Consider the following 18,873-nt stretch of genomic DNA (forward strand, 5'->3'; position numbering starts at 1 on the left):
TCAATCTCTTGCCCTAAACCCTAGCAACAATCTCAAGAGAATAAGTGGGATACAAGGATCACGTCACTGCCCACAATATCTAAAACCTCCCCAAGTAATCACAGCAAGAGTCTACTGTAGATTTGATCTAATCTGAGATAGAACACTGCTAGATGATTAAGAACAGCCTCTCCATGTTGTCCTTGTCTTCTTCTCTTTCTTTCTCTTCCTTTTCTGCCTTGTTTTCCTCCTTTTCTTTGGAATCTCGTGGTTGTTCTCTTCTCCCACGTTGCTGCCTCCAAAATGCAGCCTCCATACTCCCCCTAATGTTAATTAGGGTTAGGTTAAGAGGGAGTGAGCTGTGGGCTGCCCAAGCCCGCTATGGGCTGAATTTGTGGGCTGTCAGCCTAACAACCTCCCCCTTCAGCCCATAAGGGAGGCTATCCCATGACTCCTCAATGTGACGCCATGCCGACCAGTTGTCTGCATATCCCCTGTCTTTCTTTTGGTAAAGTTTTTGTCAACATGTCTGCTCCGTTGTCATCAGTGTGAATTTTCTGAAGCTGCAACTGCTTCTCTTAAAATTAATTTCGAATCCAGTGGTATCTGACATCTATATGCTTTGACTTGGAATGAACTTTGGGTTCTTACACAAATGGATGACACTCTGGCTATCACAATGCACTATATAATTTTTCTGTTTCAGCCCCAATTCTTGTAAGAATTATTTCATCCATAACATTTCTATGCATACCTCTGTAGCAGCAATATATTCTGCTTATGTGGTGGAGAGAGCAATACACCTTTGCAACCTGGATTTCCATAACACAGCTCCCCCTACAAAAGTAAGTACATAACCTGAAGTAGACTTTCTCGTATCTATATCTCTTGCCATATCTACATCTGTGTAACCTGTCAACACATGTGGTCCATCTCCAAAGCTTAAACAAACCTTAGAGCTCCCTTTGAGATATCTAAAAATCCACTTCACTGCTGCCTAGTGCTCTTTGCCTGGATTTGCAAGAAATCTACTAGTGACACCCACTGCATATGCGATGTCTAGCCTCGTACATACCATTGCATAGATTAAACTTCCAACTGCTGAAGCATAAGGAACCTTTTGCATTTTCTCCTTCTCCTCATCACTCGATGGACTCTATTCTGAGCACAACTTGAAGTGACCTGCAAGAGGAGAACCAACTGGTTTTGTATTGCTCATACTGAATCTTTCCAATATCTTCTCGATATATTTCTCCTGTGACAACCAAATCTTCTTATTTTTCCTGTTATTGGAAATCTGCATGCCAAGTATTTGCTATGCTGGCCCCATGTCCTTCATTGCAAAAGACTCACTCAGTTCCTTCTTCAACCTGTCAATTTTAGACATATTTTTCCCAAGAATAAGCATATCATCAATATAAAGTAAGAGAATAATAAAATCCTCACCAAACCATTTGATGTATACACAATGATCTAAAGTCGTTCATTTGTATCCATTTTCTATCATAAATGAATCAAACTTTCTGTACCACTGTCTTGGAGCTTGCTTTAGCCTATACAAGCTCTTCTTTAACTTGCAGACAAAATTATCTTTATCTTTGACTTTGAAGCCTTCTGGTTGCTCCATATAAATTTCCTCCTCCAAATCACCATGAAAGAAAGTTGTCTTCACATCTAACTGCTCAACCTCCAAGTCCTATCTAGCAGCAATACCAAGAGCAACACGAATAGAAGACATTTTTACAACAGGAGAGAAAATCTCTTCAAAGTCAATACCTTTCTTTTGACCAAAGCCTTTCACAATCAATCTAGCTTTGTACTTAGGTTGAGAACAATATTCTTGAGTCTTCAACCTAAAAACCCACTTGTTCTTTAAGGCCTTCATTCCATTTGGTAGCAGCACCAAATCATAAGTGTGGTTCTTCTGAAGAGCATCCATTTCTTCCTGCATAGCAAGTAACCACTTTCAACTGCTTCCTGGTAACTCTCTGGTTCACCTATATCAGTAAGCATCACATACTCATCTGTAGAGTATCTTCTGGAAGGTTGACGTTGTCTAGAAGATCTTCTCAACTAGTGTTCTGTTGGAACTTGCTCTCCTACTTCTTCTTGCTCAACATGTCCTGTAGGTAGATCAATATCATGCTCTAAACTATCTTCCTGCACATCTCCCCCATCACCGTGATATACTGGAGGAATAACTGGGTCACAATCTGCTAATCCTTCTACAGAAGTCTTGGCCGGTGTCTTCTTCTTCAAATCTTCAAAGGTTTGATCATCAAAGAAGACTACATCTCTGCTTCTGAACACCTTCTGCTTTTCTGGATCCCAAAGCCTGTAACCAAAATGATCATGTGAGTAGCCAAGAAAAATACATTCTTTAGTCTTACCATCCAGCTTGGACCTCTCATTGTTTGGAATATGTGCAAATGCGCGATAACCAAACACTCTTAAATGCTTATAGGAAACATCTTTCCCTGACCATACATGCTCTACAATATCACCATCTAGGGTTGTACATGGTGATAAGTTGATCACATCAACTGCAGTCCCCAAAGCCTCATCCCAAAACCTTTTGGGTAGCTTGGCTTGTGAAAGCATACATCTGATCTTTTCCATGATAGTGCGGTTCATCCTCTCTGCAATTGCATTATGCTGAGGTGTACCAAGAACTGTCATCTCATATTGGATCCCTTGTGACCTGCAATAGTCATTAAACAATCCTGTATACTCACCACCATTATCTGATCTTATGCATTTCAATTTTCTTTCTGTCTCCCTTTCAACCCTAGCATAAAACTCTTTGAAGACATTAATCACATGATCTTTAGTCTTCAAAGCATAGGCCCAAACTTTTCTAGAAAAATAATCTATAAAATTGACAAAATAAAGTGCACCACTTATACCAAGAACATCAACAGATCCACTAGGAGTTTTTGTCCTCAAAGGACCACATACATTTGTATAAACACGGTATAAGGCATGCATTTTTCTAGATAAAGCAGCATTAGCAAATGAAACTCTATGTTGTTTACCAGCCAAACAATCAATACAAGGGTTCAGATGTATACCTCTGAGGTCTGGTAATACCTCTCTCTTAGAAAGAGCTTGCAGCCCCTTCTCGCTCATGTGTCTCAATCGCCTATGCCACAACTCCATACTGAAGTCTTTCTCTGTAGCATTTAACTGCTCACCATAAGCTTTAGCCTGCAACCTGTACAAAGTATGACATTTCTTTCCACTAGCTATAACAAGAGAACCCTTACTGAGCTTCCATTGCCCTTTGTGAAATCAGCTTTCATAGTCTTCATCATCTAGTCTTCCAACTGAAATAAAATTCAACCTCAAGTCAATCACATGCCTCACATCCTTAAGCACCAACTTGCGGTCAAGGTTGGTCTTTAAATGGATATCACCCATGCCTATGATGTCTGTTGTGCCATAGTTACCTATCTTGACAACACCGAAATTTTCAGACCTGTATGTAGCAAAAAACTCTCTCCGTGGTGTAGCATGATAAGAAGCACATGTGTCAATCACCCACTCAAGATCCTGACACACACAAGAAAAAATATCATCAGAAGGAGACAAAATCAAATAATCACCACCCTGCATTATAGCTATGATATTATCTTTAGACTCTATAGACTCCACTTCTTTTCCCTTTTTCTTGCTCTTCTTAGGTTGTTTACATTGGTTCTTGTAATGTCCTTTCTCACCACAATTATAGCAAACAATATCTTTTCTTGATCTTGACTTGCTTCTACCCATGCGTGAACTACTTCTAGACTTTGACCTTCCTATGTTCTCTGAGATAAGTGTCTGTGAATCATTTTGAGATGTTGCCGAACTCTTTCTTCTCAACTTCTCATTCAACAAACTACTTGTTACTTGGCTCATAGTGACAACACCATCTGGCGCAGAATTACTGAGGGAAACCACCAGTGTCTCCCAACTTTCTGGTAATGAACTGAGAAGTAACAATGCCTGCAACTCATCATCAAGAGATATTTTTATAGAGGATAACTAGTTAGTAATACTCTGTATTTCATTCAAATGCTCAGCAATAGAAGCACCCTCTTTATATTTTAGGTTCACAAGTTTTCAGATCAAAAAAGCTTTGTTGCCAGCTGAACAAATACTAGAAGACTATAATACGCAGCGGAATTAAATGGAAGCATAATCAAACAGAACACCAAGATATACGTGGAAAACCCCTCCAATGTGAAGGGTAAAAATCACGGGGCAAATAAGAGATAATCCACTATGAGAATAATGAATATACAAATCTCAATCTCTTGCCCTAAACCCTAGCAACAATCTCAAGAGAATAACTGGGATACAAGGATCACGTCACTGTCCGCAATATCTAAAACCTCCCCAAGTAATCACAGCAGGAGTCTACTGTAGATTTGATCTAACCTGAGATAGAACACTACTAGATGATTGAGAACAGTCTCTCTGTGTTGTCCTTGTCTTCTTCCCTTTCTTTCTCTTCCTTTACTACCTTGTTTTCCTCATTTTCTTTGAAATCTCATGGCTGTTCTCTTCTCCCACGTTGCTGCTCTATTTATGTCTTTTTCTGCCTCCAAAACACAGCCTTCATACCCCCCCTAATGTTAATTAGGGTTAGGTTAAGAGGGGGTGAGCTGTGGGCAGCCCAAGCCCACTATTGACTGAATTTGTGGGCTGCCAGCCTAACAATTCCCAGGTCAGTTTCTCTTGTTATACTTGGAACTATTTGTAGTTTGCTAACATGATATATGCATGGTGATATCAAATGCTTTGTGGTGCTTTTTTGGCAGGTGGATCTGAATAGGGCAGGGGTGCCTTTACTGGAGATTGTCTCTGAGCCCGATATGAGGAGTTGTCTTGAGGCTGCAGAATATGCTGCAGAGATACATAGGCTGGTTAGGTATCTTGGAATAAGCAAAGGAAATATGCAGGAAGGTTCACTTCGTTGTGATGTAAATATTTCTGTTCGTCCAGTAGGACAATCAAATTTTGGAACAAAGGTACTATTTGCTTATTTCATAATCCACATGGTCTACTGTTAGTCTTTTATATAAATAAAACACCGAGTCCTTGTCTTCTAGTGTTGATCGGGGTTTTTCTTCTCTTTCATCGGTAGATAAAAGTAGTTGTAACCTTGCAACAGGTCAACATTTGACCATGCAGATGCATTTTTTTTGCCAATTTAACTCCTGTTAGTTTAATACTGGTTACCTACTCTTTTACTAGCATTAATCTAGCCTTAACACTCTTTTAAGTCTCACGCTGATCGTGTAATTCAAGGGCAGTGGTACAGTAACATGGTTTTTGACATTGTAGGGATATATATAATATATGCAATTTTACATGGGTATATAGGATATTTCATGAAGTTACCGGGTTACACTAGAAAATTTTTCTTAACAAAATTAATATACTGTAATAAAGAAAGATAAACAGAGAAACATAACAATTTATATGTGCTTACAAGCTAACATATGTATAGGTTGCTAAAATGGCTTGTGATATTTATTTTTGAACCCTCATTATTCCATGAAATCCCAAAAAAGTGATTTTGAAACCCTCTAAAATATATGTACTATTAGTAAAATGTTTTGTCTAACCTATATTATGCCATAGGAAGACCACTGGATGCTAGTTGGGCTTATAATAAGATCGCAAATACTTCCTAAAATAACTACTAAAATGACAAAATTATTCCAAAAATTACAGGAAAAATACTATAAGTATCACCAAGATTCGTTACAATGTAAATCTGCCTTTTCTTTCCTAATTTTATTAGGAGTGCAATTTGAAGGTCTTTCCCATCTTGACTTATACTAGGATTGGGCTTCTCTTTCCTATTTTTGTCTGCTTCTTCTAATCTCTGTAAACGCCCTATTTTTTTAATTATTAGGCTCTATTGGGCTGTAACATGCTGAACCAACAAAAAATGTTGGCCCCTTCAATGATTAAGAAGGCTGATCCATGGTCAATTAGGCCCAGGTTATGCATAAACTTGATTTAAACTGGTCCTCGATAGGGTTCCAGGGTCAATTAACAGTGTATCAGTTTATTATTTCATTTATTAAAGATTTATTATTTGACCATTCTTAGTGCTTCTATTTGGTTATAACTGTTGCTTGATATAGCACAAATGATCTTAAATTTTTATCACAGAGAATTGATGGTTAGCACACTTTTGCTTGTTGCATTCACAGGTTGAAATAAAGAACATGAATTCATTTTCTGCAATGAATAGGGCCATGGATTATGAGATCTCATGACAGGTTCTTCTTCATAGCCAAGGTCAAAGTGATCAAATTGTACAAGAAACTCCATCTCCATCAGTTGTACATGTAATTTTTTATATTTAATCGTGACTTTTTCTGTTTGCAGAAAACTTTTACAATGAGGAAAAAGGAAGGACTAGCAGATTACAGATATTTTCCTGAGCTTGACCTAACAGAAGTTATTCTGACAAAAGACTATGTTGACAAAATTCAACAAGTTTTGCCTGAGCTCTCCCAGAAGCAAAACGCAGACGATATGAAAAATTGGGTGTCAACATGCAAGATGTTCTCTTTCTTGCCAATGACAATCATGTAAGTATCACTTATGAATGGTAAGTAACTTTAGAAATAGTAGCTATTTTTTGTTAAGCTGGTAAAAGATGGCCACACTGAGCATATAAATTTCTCAGGTTGCTGAATTTTTTGATGCTTCTGTTGAGAATGGTGCTGATGCAAAGTTGGCTGCCAACTGGATTATGGGCGACATTGCAGCTTTTCTGAAGAATGAATGACTTTCAATGAATGAAATCAAATTAACACCAGTAGAACTTTTTGAGTTAATAACTTAAATAAAAAAATGGAACCATTAGTGGGAAGATTGGGAAGGAGGTAAAAGTGTGATCTTTTGCACTTCCTTGGTATGAACATTTTATTCAATACTTTTATTATGGCACATCTGATGTAAATGGAAGATTGAGAAAGTCTACTTCAGGTTATGTACTTATTTTTGTAGGGGGAGCTGTGTCATGGTAATCCAGGTTACAAAGGTGTATTGCTCTCTCCACCACATAAGCAGAATATATTGCTGTAACAGAGGTATGCAAAGAAATGTTATGGATGAAATAATTCTTACAAGAATTAGGGCTGAAACAGAAAAATTATATGGTGCATTGTGACAGCCAAAGTGTCATCCATTTGTGTAAGAACCCAATTATTCATTCCAAGTCAAAGCATATAGATATCAGATACCAATTGATTCAAAATGTATTTGAAGAGAAGCAGTTGCAGCTTCAGAAAATTCACATAGATGACAACGGAGCAGACATGTTGACAAAAACTTTACCAAAAGAAGGACAGGAGATATGCCGACAACTGGTCGGCATGGCGTCACATTGAGGAGTCATGGGACATCCTCCCTTATGGATTGAAGGGGGAGGTTGTTAGGCTGGCAGCCCACAAATTCGGCCCACAGTGAGCTTGGGCAGCCCACAGCTCACCCCCTTTTAACCTAACCCTAATTAACATTAGGGGGGGTGGTGGCTGAGTTTTGGAGGCAGAAAAAGGCATAAATAGGGCAGCAACGTGGGAGAAGGAAACAACCACGAGATTCCAAAGAAAATGAGGAAAACAAGGCAGAAAAGGAAGAGAAATAAAGGGAAGAAGACAAGGACAACACAGAAAGGCTATTCTAAATCATCTAGTAGTGTTCTATCTCAGGTTAGATCAAATCTACAGTAGACTCTTGCTGTGATTACTTGGGGAGGTTTTAGATATTGTGGGCAGTGACGTGATCCTTGTATCCCAGTTGTTCTCTTGAGATTATTGCTAGAGTTTAGGGCAAGAGATTGAGATTTGTATATTCATTATTTTCATAGTGGATTATCTCTAGTTTGCCCCGTGATTTTTACCCTTCACATTGGAGGGGTTTTCCACATATATCTTGGTGTTCTGTTTGATTGTGTTTCCATTTAATTCCGTTGTGTATTATGGTCTTCTAATATTTGTTCATATACAAAGGTTATTCTTGTTTATATCCCTATCAACTGGTATTAGAGCAAAAAGGGGTTTTGGTGATTTAATTTTTGTATTTGAACATTAGGCTAGTAATGTTTCTTGTATGATTAGTTTGAATGGAAATAATTGGATGATATGGAAACCAAGAATGGAAGATCTCTTGTACTGTAAAGATTTGTATGGACCTTTGCAGGGGGATATTGCAAAACCCACAACTATGACAGATGATGAGTGGAAGAGGTTAGATCGAAAAACAATTAGATTTATTCGAAATGGCTTGATGATTGTGTCTTTCACCATGTTTCCACTGAAATTTCTGCATATTCTTTTTGGAAAAAGTTGGAAAGTCTCTATAAAAGAAAAACAGCTAGCAACAAAGCTTTTTTGATCAGAAAACTTGTGAACCTAAAATATAGAGAAGGTGCTTCTATTGTTGAACATTTGAATGAAATGTAAAATATTACTAATCAGTTATCCTCTATGAAAATGTCTCTTGATGATGAGTTGCAGGCATTGTTACTTCTCAGTTCATTACCAGAAAGTTGGGAGACACTGGTGGTTTCCCTCAGTAATTCTGCGCCAGATGGTATTGTCACTATGAGTCAAGTAACAAGCAGTTTGTTGAGAAGAAAGAGTTCGGCTACATCTCAGAATGATTCACAGGCACTTATCTTAGAGAACAGAGGAAGGTCAAAGTCTAGAAGCAGTTCACGCATGGGTAGAAGCAAGTCAAGATCAAGAAAAGATATTTTTGCTATAATTGTGGTGAGAAAGGACATTACAAGAACCAATGTAAGGAACCTAAGAAGAGCAAGAAAAAGGGAAAAGAAGTGGAGTCTATAGATTCAAAAGATAATATCACAACTACAATGCAGGCTGGTGATTATTTGATTTTATCTCCTTCTGATGATATTTTTTCTTGTGTGTGTCAAGATCTTGAGTGGGTGTTTGACACAGGTGCTTCTTATCATGCTACACTACAGAGAGAGTTTTTTGCTACATATAGGTCTGGAAACTTTGGTGTTGTCAAGAAGGGCAACTATGGTACAGCAGACATCATAGGCATGGGTGATATCCATTTAAAGACCAACCTTGGCTGCAAGTTGGTGCTTAAAGATGTGAGGCATGTGGTTGACTTGAGGCTGAATCTAATTTCAGTTAGAAGGATAGATGATGAAGACTATGATAGCAGATTTCACAAAGGGCAATGGAAGATCAGTAAGGGTTCTCTTATTATAACTAATGGAAAGAAATGTCATACTTTGTACAAGTTACAGGCTAAAGCTTATGGTGAGCAGTTAAATGCTACAGAAAAAGACTTCAGCATAGAGTTATGGCATAGGCGACTGGGACACATGAGCGAGAAGGGCTGCAAGCTCTTTCTAAGAGAGAGGTATTACCAGACCTCAGAGGTATACATCTGAACCCTTGTAATGATTGTTTAGCAGGTAAACAACATAGAGTTTCATTTGCTAGTACTGCTTTGTCTAGAAAAATGCATGCCTTAGACCGTGTTTATACAGATGTATGTGGTCCTTTGAGAACAAAAACTCCTAGTGGATCTGTTAATATTCTTGGTATAAGTGGTGCACTTTATTTTGTCACTTTTATAGATGATTTTTTCAGAAAAGTTTGGGCCTATGCTTTGAAGACTAAAGATCATGTGATTAATGTCTTCAAAGAGTTTTATGCCAGGGTTGAAAGGGAGACAGAAAGGAAATTGAAATGCATAAGATCATATAATGGTGGTGAGTATACAGGATTGTTTAATGACTATTGGAGGTCACATGGGATCCAACATGAGATGACAGTTCCTGGTACACCTCAGTATAATGCAATTGCAGAGAGGATGAACCGCACCATCATGGAAAAGATCAGATGTATGCTTTCACAGACCAAGCTACCCAAAAGGTTCTGGGATGAGGCTTTGAGGACTGCAGTTGATGTGATCAACTTATCACCATGTACAACCCTAGATGGTGATATTGCAGAGCATGTATGGTCAGGGAAAGATGTTTCCTACAAGCATTTAAGAGTGTTTGGTTATCGCGCATTTGCACATATTCCAGACAATGAGAGGTCCAAGCTGGATGGTAAGACTAAAGAATGTATTTTTCTTGGCTACTCACATGATCATTTTGGTTACAGGCTTTGGGATCCAGAAAAGCAAAAGGTGTTTAGAAGCAGAGATGTAGTCTTCTTTGAGGATCAAACCTTTGAAGATTTGAAGAAGAAGACACCGGCCAAGACTTTTGTAGAAGGATTAGCATATTGTGACCCAGTTATTCCTCCAGTATATCACGGTGATGGGGGAGATGTATAGGAAGATAGTGTAGAGCCTGATATTGATCTACCTACAGGACATGTTGAGCAAGAAGAAGTAGGAGAGCAAGTTCCAATAGAACCTCAGTTGAGAAGATCTTCTAGACAACGTCAACCTTCCAGAAAATACTCTACAGATGAGTATGTGATGCTTACTGATGCAGGTGAACCAGAGAGTTACCAGGAAGCAGTTGAAAGTGAGCAGAAAGAGAAATGGTTACTTGCTATGCAAGAAGAGATGGATGCTCTTCAAAAGAACCACACTTATGATTTGGTGCTGCTACCAAATGGAATGAAGGCCTTGAAGAACAAGTGGGTTTTTAGGTTGAAGACTCAAGAATATTGTTCTCAATTGAAGTACAAAGCTAGATTGATTATGAAAGGCTTTGGTCAAAAGAAAGGTATTGACTTTGAAGAGATTTTCTCTCATGTTGTTAAAATGTCTTCTATTCGTGTTGCTCTTGGTATTGCTGCTAGACAGGACTTGGAGGTTGAGCAGTTAGATGTGAAGACAGCTTTCCTTCATGGTGATTTGGAGGAGGAAATTTATATGGAGCAACCAGAAGGCTTCAAAGTCAAAGGTAAAGATAATTATGTCTGCAAGTTGAAGAAGAGCTTGTATGGGCTAAAGCAAGCTCTAAGATAGTGGTACAGAAAGTTTGATTCATTTATGATAGAAAATGGATACAAAAAACGGCTTTAGATCATTGTGTATACATCAAATGGTTTGGTGAGGATTTTATTATTCTCTTAGTTTATGTTGATGATATGCTTATTCTTGGGAAAAATATGTCTAAAATTGACAGGTTGAAGAAGGAACTGAATGAGTCTTTTGCAATGAAAGACATGGGGCCAGCAAAGCAAATACTAGGTATGCATATTTCCCGTAATAGGAAAAATAAGAAGATTTGGTTGTCACAGGAGAAATATATCGAGAAGATATTGGAAAGATTCAGTATGAGCAATGCAAAACCAGTTGGTTCTCCTCTTACAAGTCACTTCAAGTTGTGCTCAGAATAGAGTCCATCGAGTGATGAGGAGAAGGAGAAAATGCAAAAGGTTCCTTATGCTTCAGTAGTTGGAAGTTTAATGTATGCAATGGTATGTACGAGGCCAGACATCGCATATGCAGTGGGTGTTACTAGCAGATTTCTTGCAAATCCAGGCAAAGAGCACTGGGCAGCAGTGAAGTGGATTTTTAGATATCTCAAAGGGAGCTCTAAGTTTTGTTTAAGCTTTGGAGATTGACCACATGTGTGACAGGTTACACGGATGCAGATATGGCAAGAGATATAGATACGAGAAAGTCTACTTCAGGTTATGTACTTACTTTTGTAGGGGGAGCTGTGTCATGGCAATCCAAGTTGCAAAGGTGTATTGCTCTCTCCACCATAGAAGCAGAATATATTGCTGCTACAGATATATGCAAGGAAATGTTATGAATGAAAGAATTCTTACAAAAATTGGGGTTGAAACAGAAAAATTATGTGGTGTATTGTGAAAGCCAGAGTGCCATCCATTTGTGTAAGAACCCAATGTTTCATTCTAAGTCAAAGCATATATATGTCAAATACCACTGGATTCGAAATGTATTTGAAGAGAAGCAGTTGCAGTTTCAGAAAATTCACACAGATGAAAACGGAGCAGATATGTTGACAAAAACTTTACCAAAAGAAAGACAGGAGATATGCCGAAAGCTGGTCGGCATGGCTTCACATTGAGGAGTCATGGGATAGCCTCCCTTATGGGCTGAAGGGAGAGGTTGTTGGGTTGGCAGCCCACAAATTCAGCCCATAGTGGGCTTGGGCAGCCCACAGCTCACCCCCTCTTAACCTAACCCTAATTAACATTAAGGGGGGTGTGGTGGCTACGTTTTGGAGTCAGAAAAATGCATAAATAGGGTAGCAACATGGGAGAAGGAAACAACCATGAGATTCCAAAGAAAAGGAGGAAAATAAGGCAAAAAAGGAAGAGAAAGAAAGGGAAGAAGACGAGGACAACGCAGAGAGGCTATTCTCAATCATCTAATAGTGTTCTATCTTAGGTTAGATCAAATCTACAGTAGACTCTTGTTGTGATTACTTGGGGAGGTTTTAGATATTGTGGGCAGTGACGTGATCCTTGTATCCCAGTTGTTCTCTTGAGATTGTTGCTAGGGTTTAGGGCAAGAGATTGAGATTTGTATATTCATTATTCTCATAGTGGATTATCTCTAGTTTGCCCTGTGGTTTTTACCCTTCACATTGGAGGGGTTTTCCACGTATATCTTGGTGTTCTGTTTGATTGTGCTTCCATTTAATTCCGCTGTATATTATGATCTTCTAGTATTTGTTCATATACAAAGGTTATTCCTGTTTATATCCCCATCACAAACGACAACTAAAACAAGTGTAGAACAAAAAATTCATGGATATGAAACTATTATTGGTATAGAGACCCATGTGCAACTATTAACCCTTACTAAAGCATTCTGCAGCTGCCCTTACCTCTATGGATAATAACCAAACACTACTGTTTGTCCTGTCTGCATGGGACATCCTGGAACTCTACCAGTTTTGAACTCCAAGGTCATTGAATTTGCTATGAAACTTGGCCTTGCACTCAACTACCGATTGTCCATGACCTCCAAGATTCTCCCTAAAGGATACCAAATATCACAATTTGACATCCCGATAGCAATTAAAGGGTTCATTGATTTGGATCTTCCAGTTGAGTTTGGTGGTGGTCATAGAAGGTTTGGGATAACTAGAGTTCATATGGAAGAAGATGCAGGAAAACTAATTTACTCAGAAACGGGGAGTTATTCCCATGTCAGTTTCTCTCATTATACTTGGAACTATTTGTAGTTTGCTAACATGATATTTGCATGGTGATATCAAATGCTTTGTGGGGCTGTTTTGGCAGGTGGATCTGAATAGGGCAGGGGTGCCTTTACTGGAGATTGTCTCTGAGCCCGATATGAGGAGTGGACTTGAGGCTGTAGAATATGCTGTAGAGATAGAGAGGCTGGTTAGGTATCTTGGAATAAGCATTGGAAATATACATCAAATTCTGACATGTACGTCTTCAACTCTGTTTAAGAGTTTTTTTTTTTTTTTTGTTAAATAACAAGTGATAACTTACGATTTGTGATTATACACGAAACAACTTTTTGATTTGAAAAATAAATGCTAAAATACTAGCACTGCTGAAACATTAAAAAACAAGATAGATGTGTACCTTGCGAAACTTTGTATATCATTTGTGATTTCTTGTTCAAATTACTGTAATTCTCGGTTGAAAACCTCTGTCTTGAATATGGTTTTAAAGTTTTAACCTCGATTTTGAACAAAATCCTCGCTGATAAATTAAATGAAGGGAATCGACAAAAGTTGAAAAGCTTGATGAATTAGTATTTATCTGTCATGCCCATCATCTCGCATTAGTTTTGTGACACAAGTGATGAAAAGAATAGAAGATAAGAACAATTACTGAAGAAGCTTTATTGAAATGAAAAATGCTTCAATACATTAAATGTTTCCTCTCCTATTTATACAGATTAGAATACAAAAAGCAATGAGGTTGACTCATTTCTTGTCCACAAATAGGTGAGAGTACATCCATCAACTATTTATATCTATTTTGTTAGTATAAATGGTGGCCTAAAATCTTCTTTTTCCTTTTGAAGCCTCAAATGTTTAGACGACCAACGTATCGACAGATGCATTTTCATGGTCTATGTTTATAATAGTTTGATGTTTACCCCGGGCATTGCCTCTTACGACATGCATTTTCTTAGAATTTACATGTTAATGTCTTACTAATTGGTGAGGTCTTACGATGATTTGGCAAGCTCATATTGGTTTAATGCAAACTGTTTAACCTTAATTTCAGATTTCTTCTACTGTGGATCCAGGAGTATGCTTCAGAAACAATTAGATGCCGAATCCGAGCTTAATGTACCCTCCGTTTTTTTTGCTTTTATAGGAGAATATTTTCTGTACTGCTTAATCTGAAGCCTTCCTTTAACATCAGATATTGTAATTTTGGTGAACAAGTGAGCATATATATTGATGTATGCATTAAATTATGTCATCCAAGTAGCCATCTGTGTCTGAGTCGTCTACATGTAGTGCTACAACTGTTATGTATGAGCTGCGTGGTAATGCTGCAACCGGAGTTCGCCATCATAGACAACTTGGCGGCACGACGAAGCCGGAGGCGGTGCCATCGGCGTGCTTACAGGATGATTCCGCCGCCGTGTTCCCGTAGGTGAGCTTGATGTCCTGTAACCCGATTCCGGTGCAGGGGTTGCTGGCGCTGCAGTCGAAGTTGACCGCCACTTCCGATGCAGACGATCCATGAATGTCATTGTACGTCACGCCACTGATCCTGACGCCGGAACTCTGTGGGGAAAGACGGTTAGCTTAACACGACTCATGTCGTCGTTGTTCCTCTCTTAATTCCTTTTTTCTTCAACTGATGAAACATATGCAGAGGTAGGTGATGGCGATGGCGATGGCGATAGCGATGGTCAACTCACCTGGTCGGGGCATCCTCTGTCGCCGGGGCAGTAGTTCTGGTCGATGATGATGGGGTTTTGGACGTTCTGCATCACGGCGTGCTCGAACACCACCCCCTTCACGAACCCCTGGCTCGGCCTCCCCCATGTCTTTATCCGCAGCCCATTCTCCGTCCCCGTGAACACCGCCGTGTTCACCGTCACGTTCTCCACCCCCTCCTCGTCGTACTCCTTCCCCAGGCTCCCGATGCTGTGGCCACCGCATCAGGTCAGCTTCGTCTCAGCTAATGGTACACTGGTTTCTGCTTGCAGTGCTTATTTACCTTATGCCGTGGCCTGGGCCGCACGCCACCTGTTCGATCCACAGGTTAGTGGTGCCGGGCCCGACGGAGATGCAGTCGTCGCCGGTCTTGATGCTGGCCCCGGTAATCGTCACGTGGCTCGACCCTTGGACGTGGATGCCGTCGGTGTTGGGGCTGTTCCCCGGTGTCGTGATCTTGACGTTCTGCACTGTCACGCCATCGCAGCCGTCGATCACGATGTGGTATAGCTCGCTGTCCGTCGATGTCAGCCCGCTGATCGTGATGTCCTTCGAGTTCCTGAACGTTAGCGACTGCATAGGCAGAAGACGATCGATTCATCTTTATCATTTATCATTCGAAGTAGATTGCGAGTGTAACGTGATTAGCTCACCGAGGCTCCGGCGGCGCAGCTACGTCCGGCGGCCTTGCAGGCCCAGAGGGAGGATCCGCGGCCGTCGACGGTCCCGCCGTACACCGACACGCCCTCGACGTGGTGGAACACGAGCCAGTCGCCAGCCCCGCCGAGATCGGACGGCGAGACGAGCGTCCCGTCGATCTGGACGGTGATCTTGCTGCTGCTGCATGGGCCAGCGAAGGTGGCTTGGCCGACCAAGAAGTCCCCGGCCGGCACGTACATGGTGGCCGACCCCGCCGAGCGGCAGGCCGCTTCCCATGCAGCGAGCAGCGACTTGGCCGAGTCGGTCCGGCCATCTGACTTGGCGCCGTAATCGGCAATGTTGTATGCTGCTTCCCCATACGACACAAGGTCGTCGAAGACGACCACGAGGAGGAGAACGATGAAGCTCCTGAGCTGAGCCATGAAAGCACCGCAGCCTCTACTGAAACCAATACACTCGGTGGAGGTGTTGGAGAGCTTGATGAATGGACTGCTGATATTTATAGGGTTCGTGTGAAGGTGTTTGTGTTGGTGGCTGAAGGATGAAGGACGAAGCAAACACAGCCCGAGATTTACGAGGGAACACTCCCTCAGGTGCATGCATGTGAGAGAATGCTGTATTTTATTAGCATTTCTGCTTTTGGATTCTTGGGTTTGGCATTTTTAGAAGACAAGTAGGCACTAGAAAACGGGTTCTTCGATCCGTCAAAGGAGAAGAAATCCAAGAATACCATGTGCACTTGGTGTTGAAAGTCAACCGAGGTAGGAACACGGTGAGACCATTTCGGTTGCTGCAGTCAAGATCTCGATGGCAACTGCTGCTGCCATTCTTGAACTCGGGTTTAGCTTGCAAGTCATCTGATTGGGTTCTGCATTCTTGTTGGAAGAGCTAATCGAGTTTGAGTGGCACGAACTGGTTGATAAGAAAGGCATCAAACCTCGTCATGCACTGTGACAAATTTAGATGAGTGGAGATGAAGGCGGCATTAATTTGAGATGTTAAAGTCAAAGAAGTAACATTTCCGTCAACCAAAGGAAATATTGGCCTCTAAGTGTGGTTTTTTGTTCCTTGGTTAATCGGTATACCCCAAAGTCACAAGCCACCAAATGTTAAAGTCAAAGAAGTAACATTTCTCGTAAACCATAGGAAATGTTCCTTTCTTGGCTTAATTGTCATTCACAATTTTGCATGATATCATCATTTACCATCTCATTCTTTTATAAATCATGATACATGTGTGCTATCAAAAAGTCTCTCGCCCACAAGATATTCAATTAGTAGACTTCCTCAACAAAGTCTCTCGCCCATAAGATATTCAATTTCATTGGTCCAATATTAACATCCTTCATACAAGCTCAATCTTACAAGAACATGATAGAAGATCATGATAAAGGCACACATTGAATAGCATTCATGCCTCCTTATATCCTTGATCAATCTATAATTAAGGATCGATCGTAAATTTGAATAACTGATGTGTGATTTGGGTGATTAATCGAGGGAAATCTCTCTATCAAAACTTGTATAAATACTTATTACCTCAATGAATAAAATTCATCTCGTTCACAATCTATTCTTCGATTCTATATTAAACGCATATATAACATAGAGGGATGCTTGGCATTTTTCTGAAGCTATTCTCATGCTTAGAATTTTCTCGGATTTTTCTTGCTTTCTTTAGGTGGGATGCTTGCTTGAAGCTTTTTGTTGGTGGTGGGCTAAATATATCTAGCGATCAAGGGGTGATGATGGCTTTGAACTATCATAGAGGAATTAGAACCAACCATATTTTCCTCAACCAATCAGCTTTGTTCATCAGGACCAGTAGTGCTCTTTTTCGCACATTGTAAGCTTCAAAGACTCGCATCAATGCCCAAGCAGAGAGCACCACTAGCACTTTGAAAGAGGCATCAGTTCAAGCTGTTGGGCTGGCAGCCCACAAATTCAGCCCACAGTGGCCTTGGGCAGCCCACAGCTCACCCCCTCTTAACCTAACCCTAATTAACATTAGGGGGGTGTGGTGGCTGCGTTTTAGAGGCAGAAAAAGGCATAAATAGGGCAGCAACGTGGGAGAAGGAAACAGCCACGGGATTCCAAAGAAAAGGAGGAAAACAAGGCAGAAAAGGAAGAGAAAGAAAGGGAAGAAGACAAGGACAACGCAGAGAGGTTGTTCTCAATCATCTAGCAGTGTTCTATCTCAGGTTAGATCAAATCTACAGTAGACTCTTGCTGTGATTACTTGCGGAGGTTTTAGATATTATGAGTAGTGACGTAATCCTTGTATCCCAGTTGTTCTCTTAAGATTTCGCTAGGGTTTAGGGCAAGAGATTGAGATTTGTATATTCATTATTCTCATAGTGGATTATCTCTAGTTTGCCCCATGGTTTTTACCCTTCACATTGCTAGCAGTGTTCTATCTCAGGTTAGATCAAATCTACAATAGACTCTTGCTGTGATTGCTTGCGGAGGTTTTAGATATTGTGGGCAGTGACGTGATCCTTGTATCCCAATTGTTCTCTTGAGATTGTTGCTAGGGTTTAGGGTAAGAGATTGAGATTTATATATTCATTATTCTCATAGTGGATTATCTCTAGTTTGCCCCGTGGTTTTTACCCTTCACATTGGAGGGGTTTTCCATGTATATCTTGGTGTTCTGTTTGATTGTGCTTCCATTTAATTCCGTTGCGTATTATGGTCTTCTAGTATTTGTTCATATACAAAGTTTATTCTTGTTTATATCCTCACCAATTGGTATCAGAGCAAAGAGGGGTTTTGGTGATTTAATTATTGTATTTTAATATGGAGGCCAGTAATGTTTCTCGCATGATTAGTTTGAATGGAAACAATTGGATGATATGGAAACCAAGAATGGAAGATCTCTTGTATTACAAAGATTTGTATGAACCTTTGTAGGGGGATAGTGCAAAACCCACAACTATGACAGATGATGAGTGGAAGAGGTTAGATCGAAAAACAATTGGATTTCTTCGACAGTGGCTTGATGATAGTGTCTTTCACCATGTTTCTACTAAAATTTCTGCATATTCTTTTTGGAAAAAGTTGGAAAGTCTCTATGAAAGAAAAACAGCTAGCAACAAAGCTTTTTTGATCATAAAACTTGTGAACCTAAAATATAAAGAAGGTGCTTCTATTGCTGAACATTTGAATGAAATGCAAAGTATTACTAATCAGTTATCCTCTATGAAAATGTCTCTTGATGATGAGTTGCAGGCATTGTTACTTCTCAGTTCATTACCAGAAAGTTGGGAGATACTGGTGGTTTCCCTCAGTAATTCTGCGCCAGATGGTGTTGTCACTATGAGTCAAGTAACAAGTAGTTTGTTGAATGAGGA

General features: G+C 40.0%; 1 protein-coding gene and 1 pseudogene across 1 annotated transcript; one reads left to right on the plus strand and one right to left on the minus strand.

The window, feature by feature from the left end:
- Positions 1–11,146, plus strand: part of LOC135595130 (glutamyl-tRNA(Gln) amidotransferase subunit B, chloroplastic/mitochondrial-like) — a 49,989-nt pseudogene extending 38,843 nt beyond the window's left edge.
- A 3,168-nt stretch (positions 11,147–14,314) lies between these two features.
- On the minus strand, positions 14,315–16,193 carry LOC135594920 (polygalacturonase-like). Its single transcript, XM_065085426.1, has 4 exons — positions 15,514–16,193; positions 15,144–15,433; positions 14,842–15,070; positions 14,315–14,704 (listed from the first exon to the last, which is right to left on the minus strand). The coding sequence occupies exons 1-4, from the start codon at positions 16,117–16,119 to the stop codon at positions 14,486–14,488; spliced, it is 1,344 nt and encodes a 447-aa protein (XP_064941498.1). The 5' UTR covers positions 16,120–16,193; the 3' UTR covers positions 14,315–14,485.
- Between the last annotated feature and the right edge of the window lie 2,680 nt (positions 16,194–18,873).

The sequence above is a fragment of the Musa acuminata genome, chromosome BXJ1-10, assembly GCF_036884655.1.
Source record: "Musa acuminata AAA Group cultivar baxijiao chromosome BXJ1-10, Cavendish_Baxijiao_AAA, whole genome shotgun sequence".
NCBI lineage: Eukaryota > Viridiplantae > Streptophyta > Magnoliopsida > Zingiberales > Musaceae > Musa > Musa acuminata.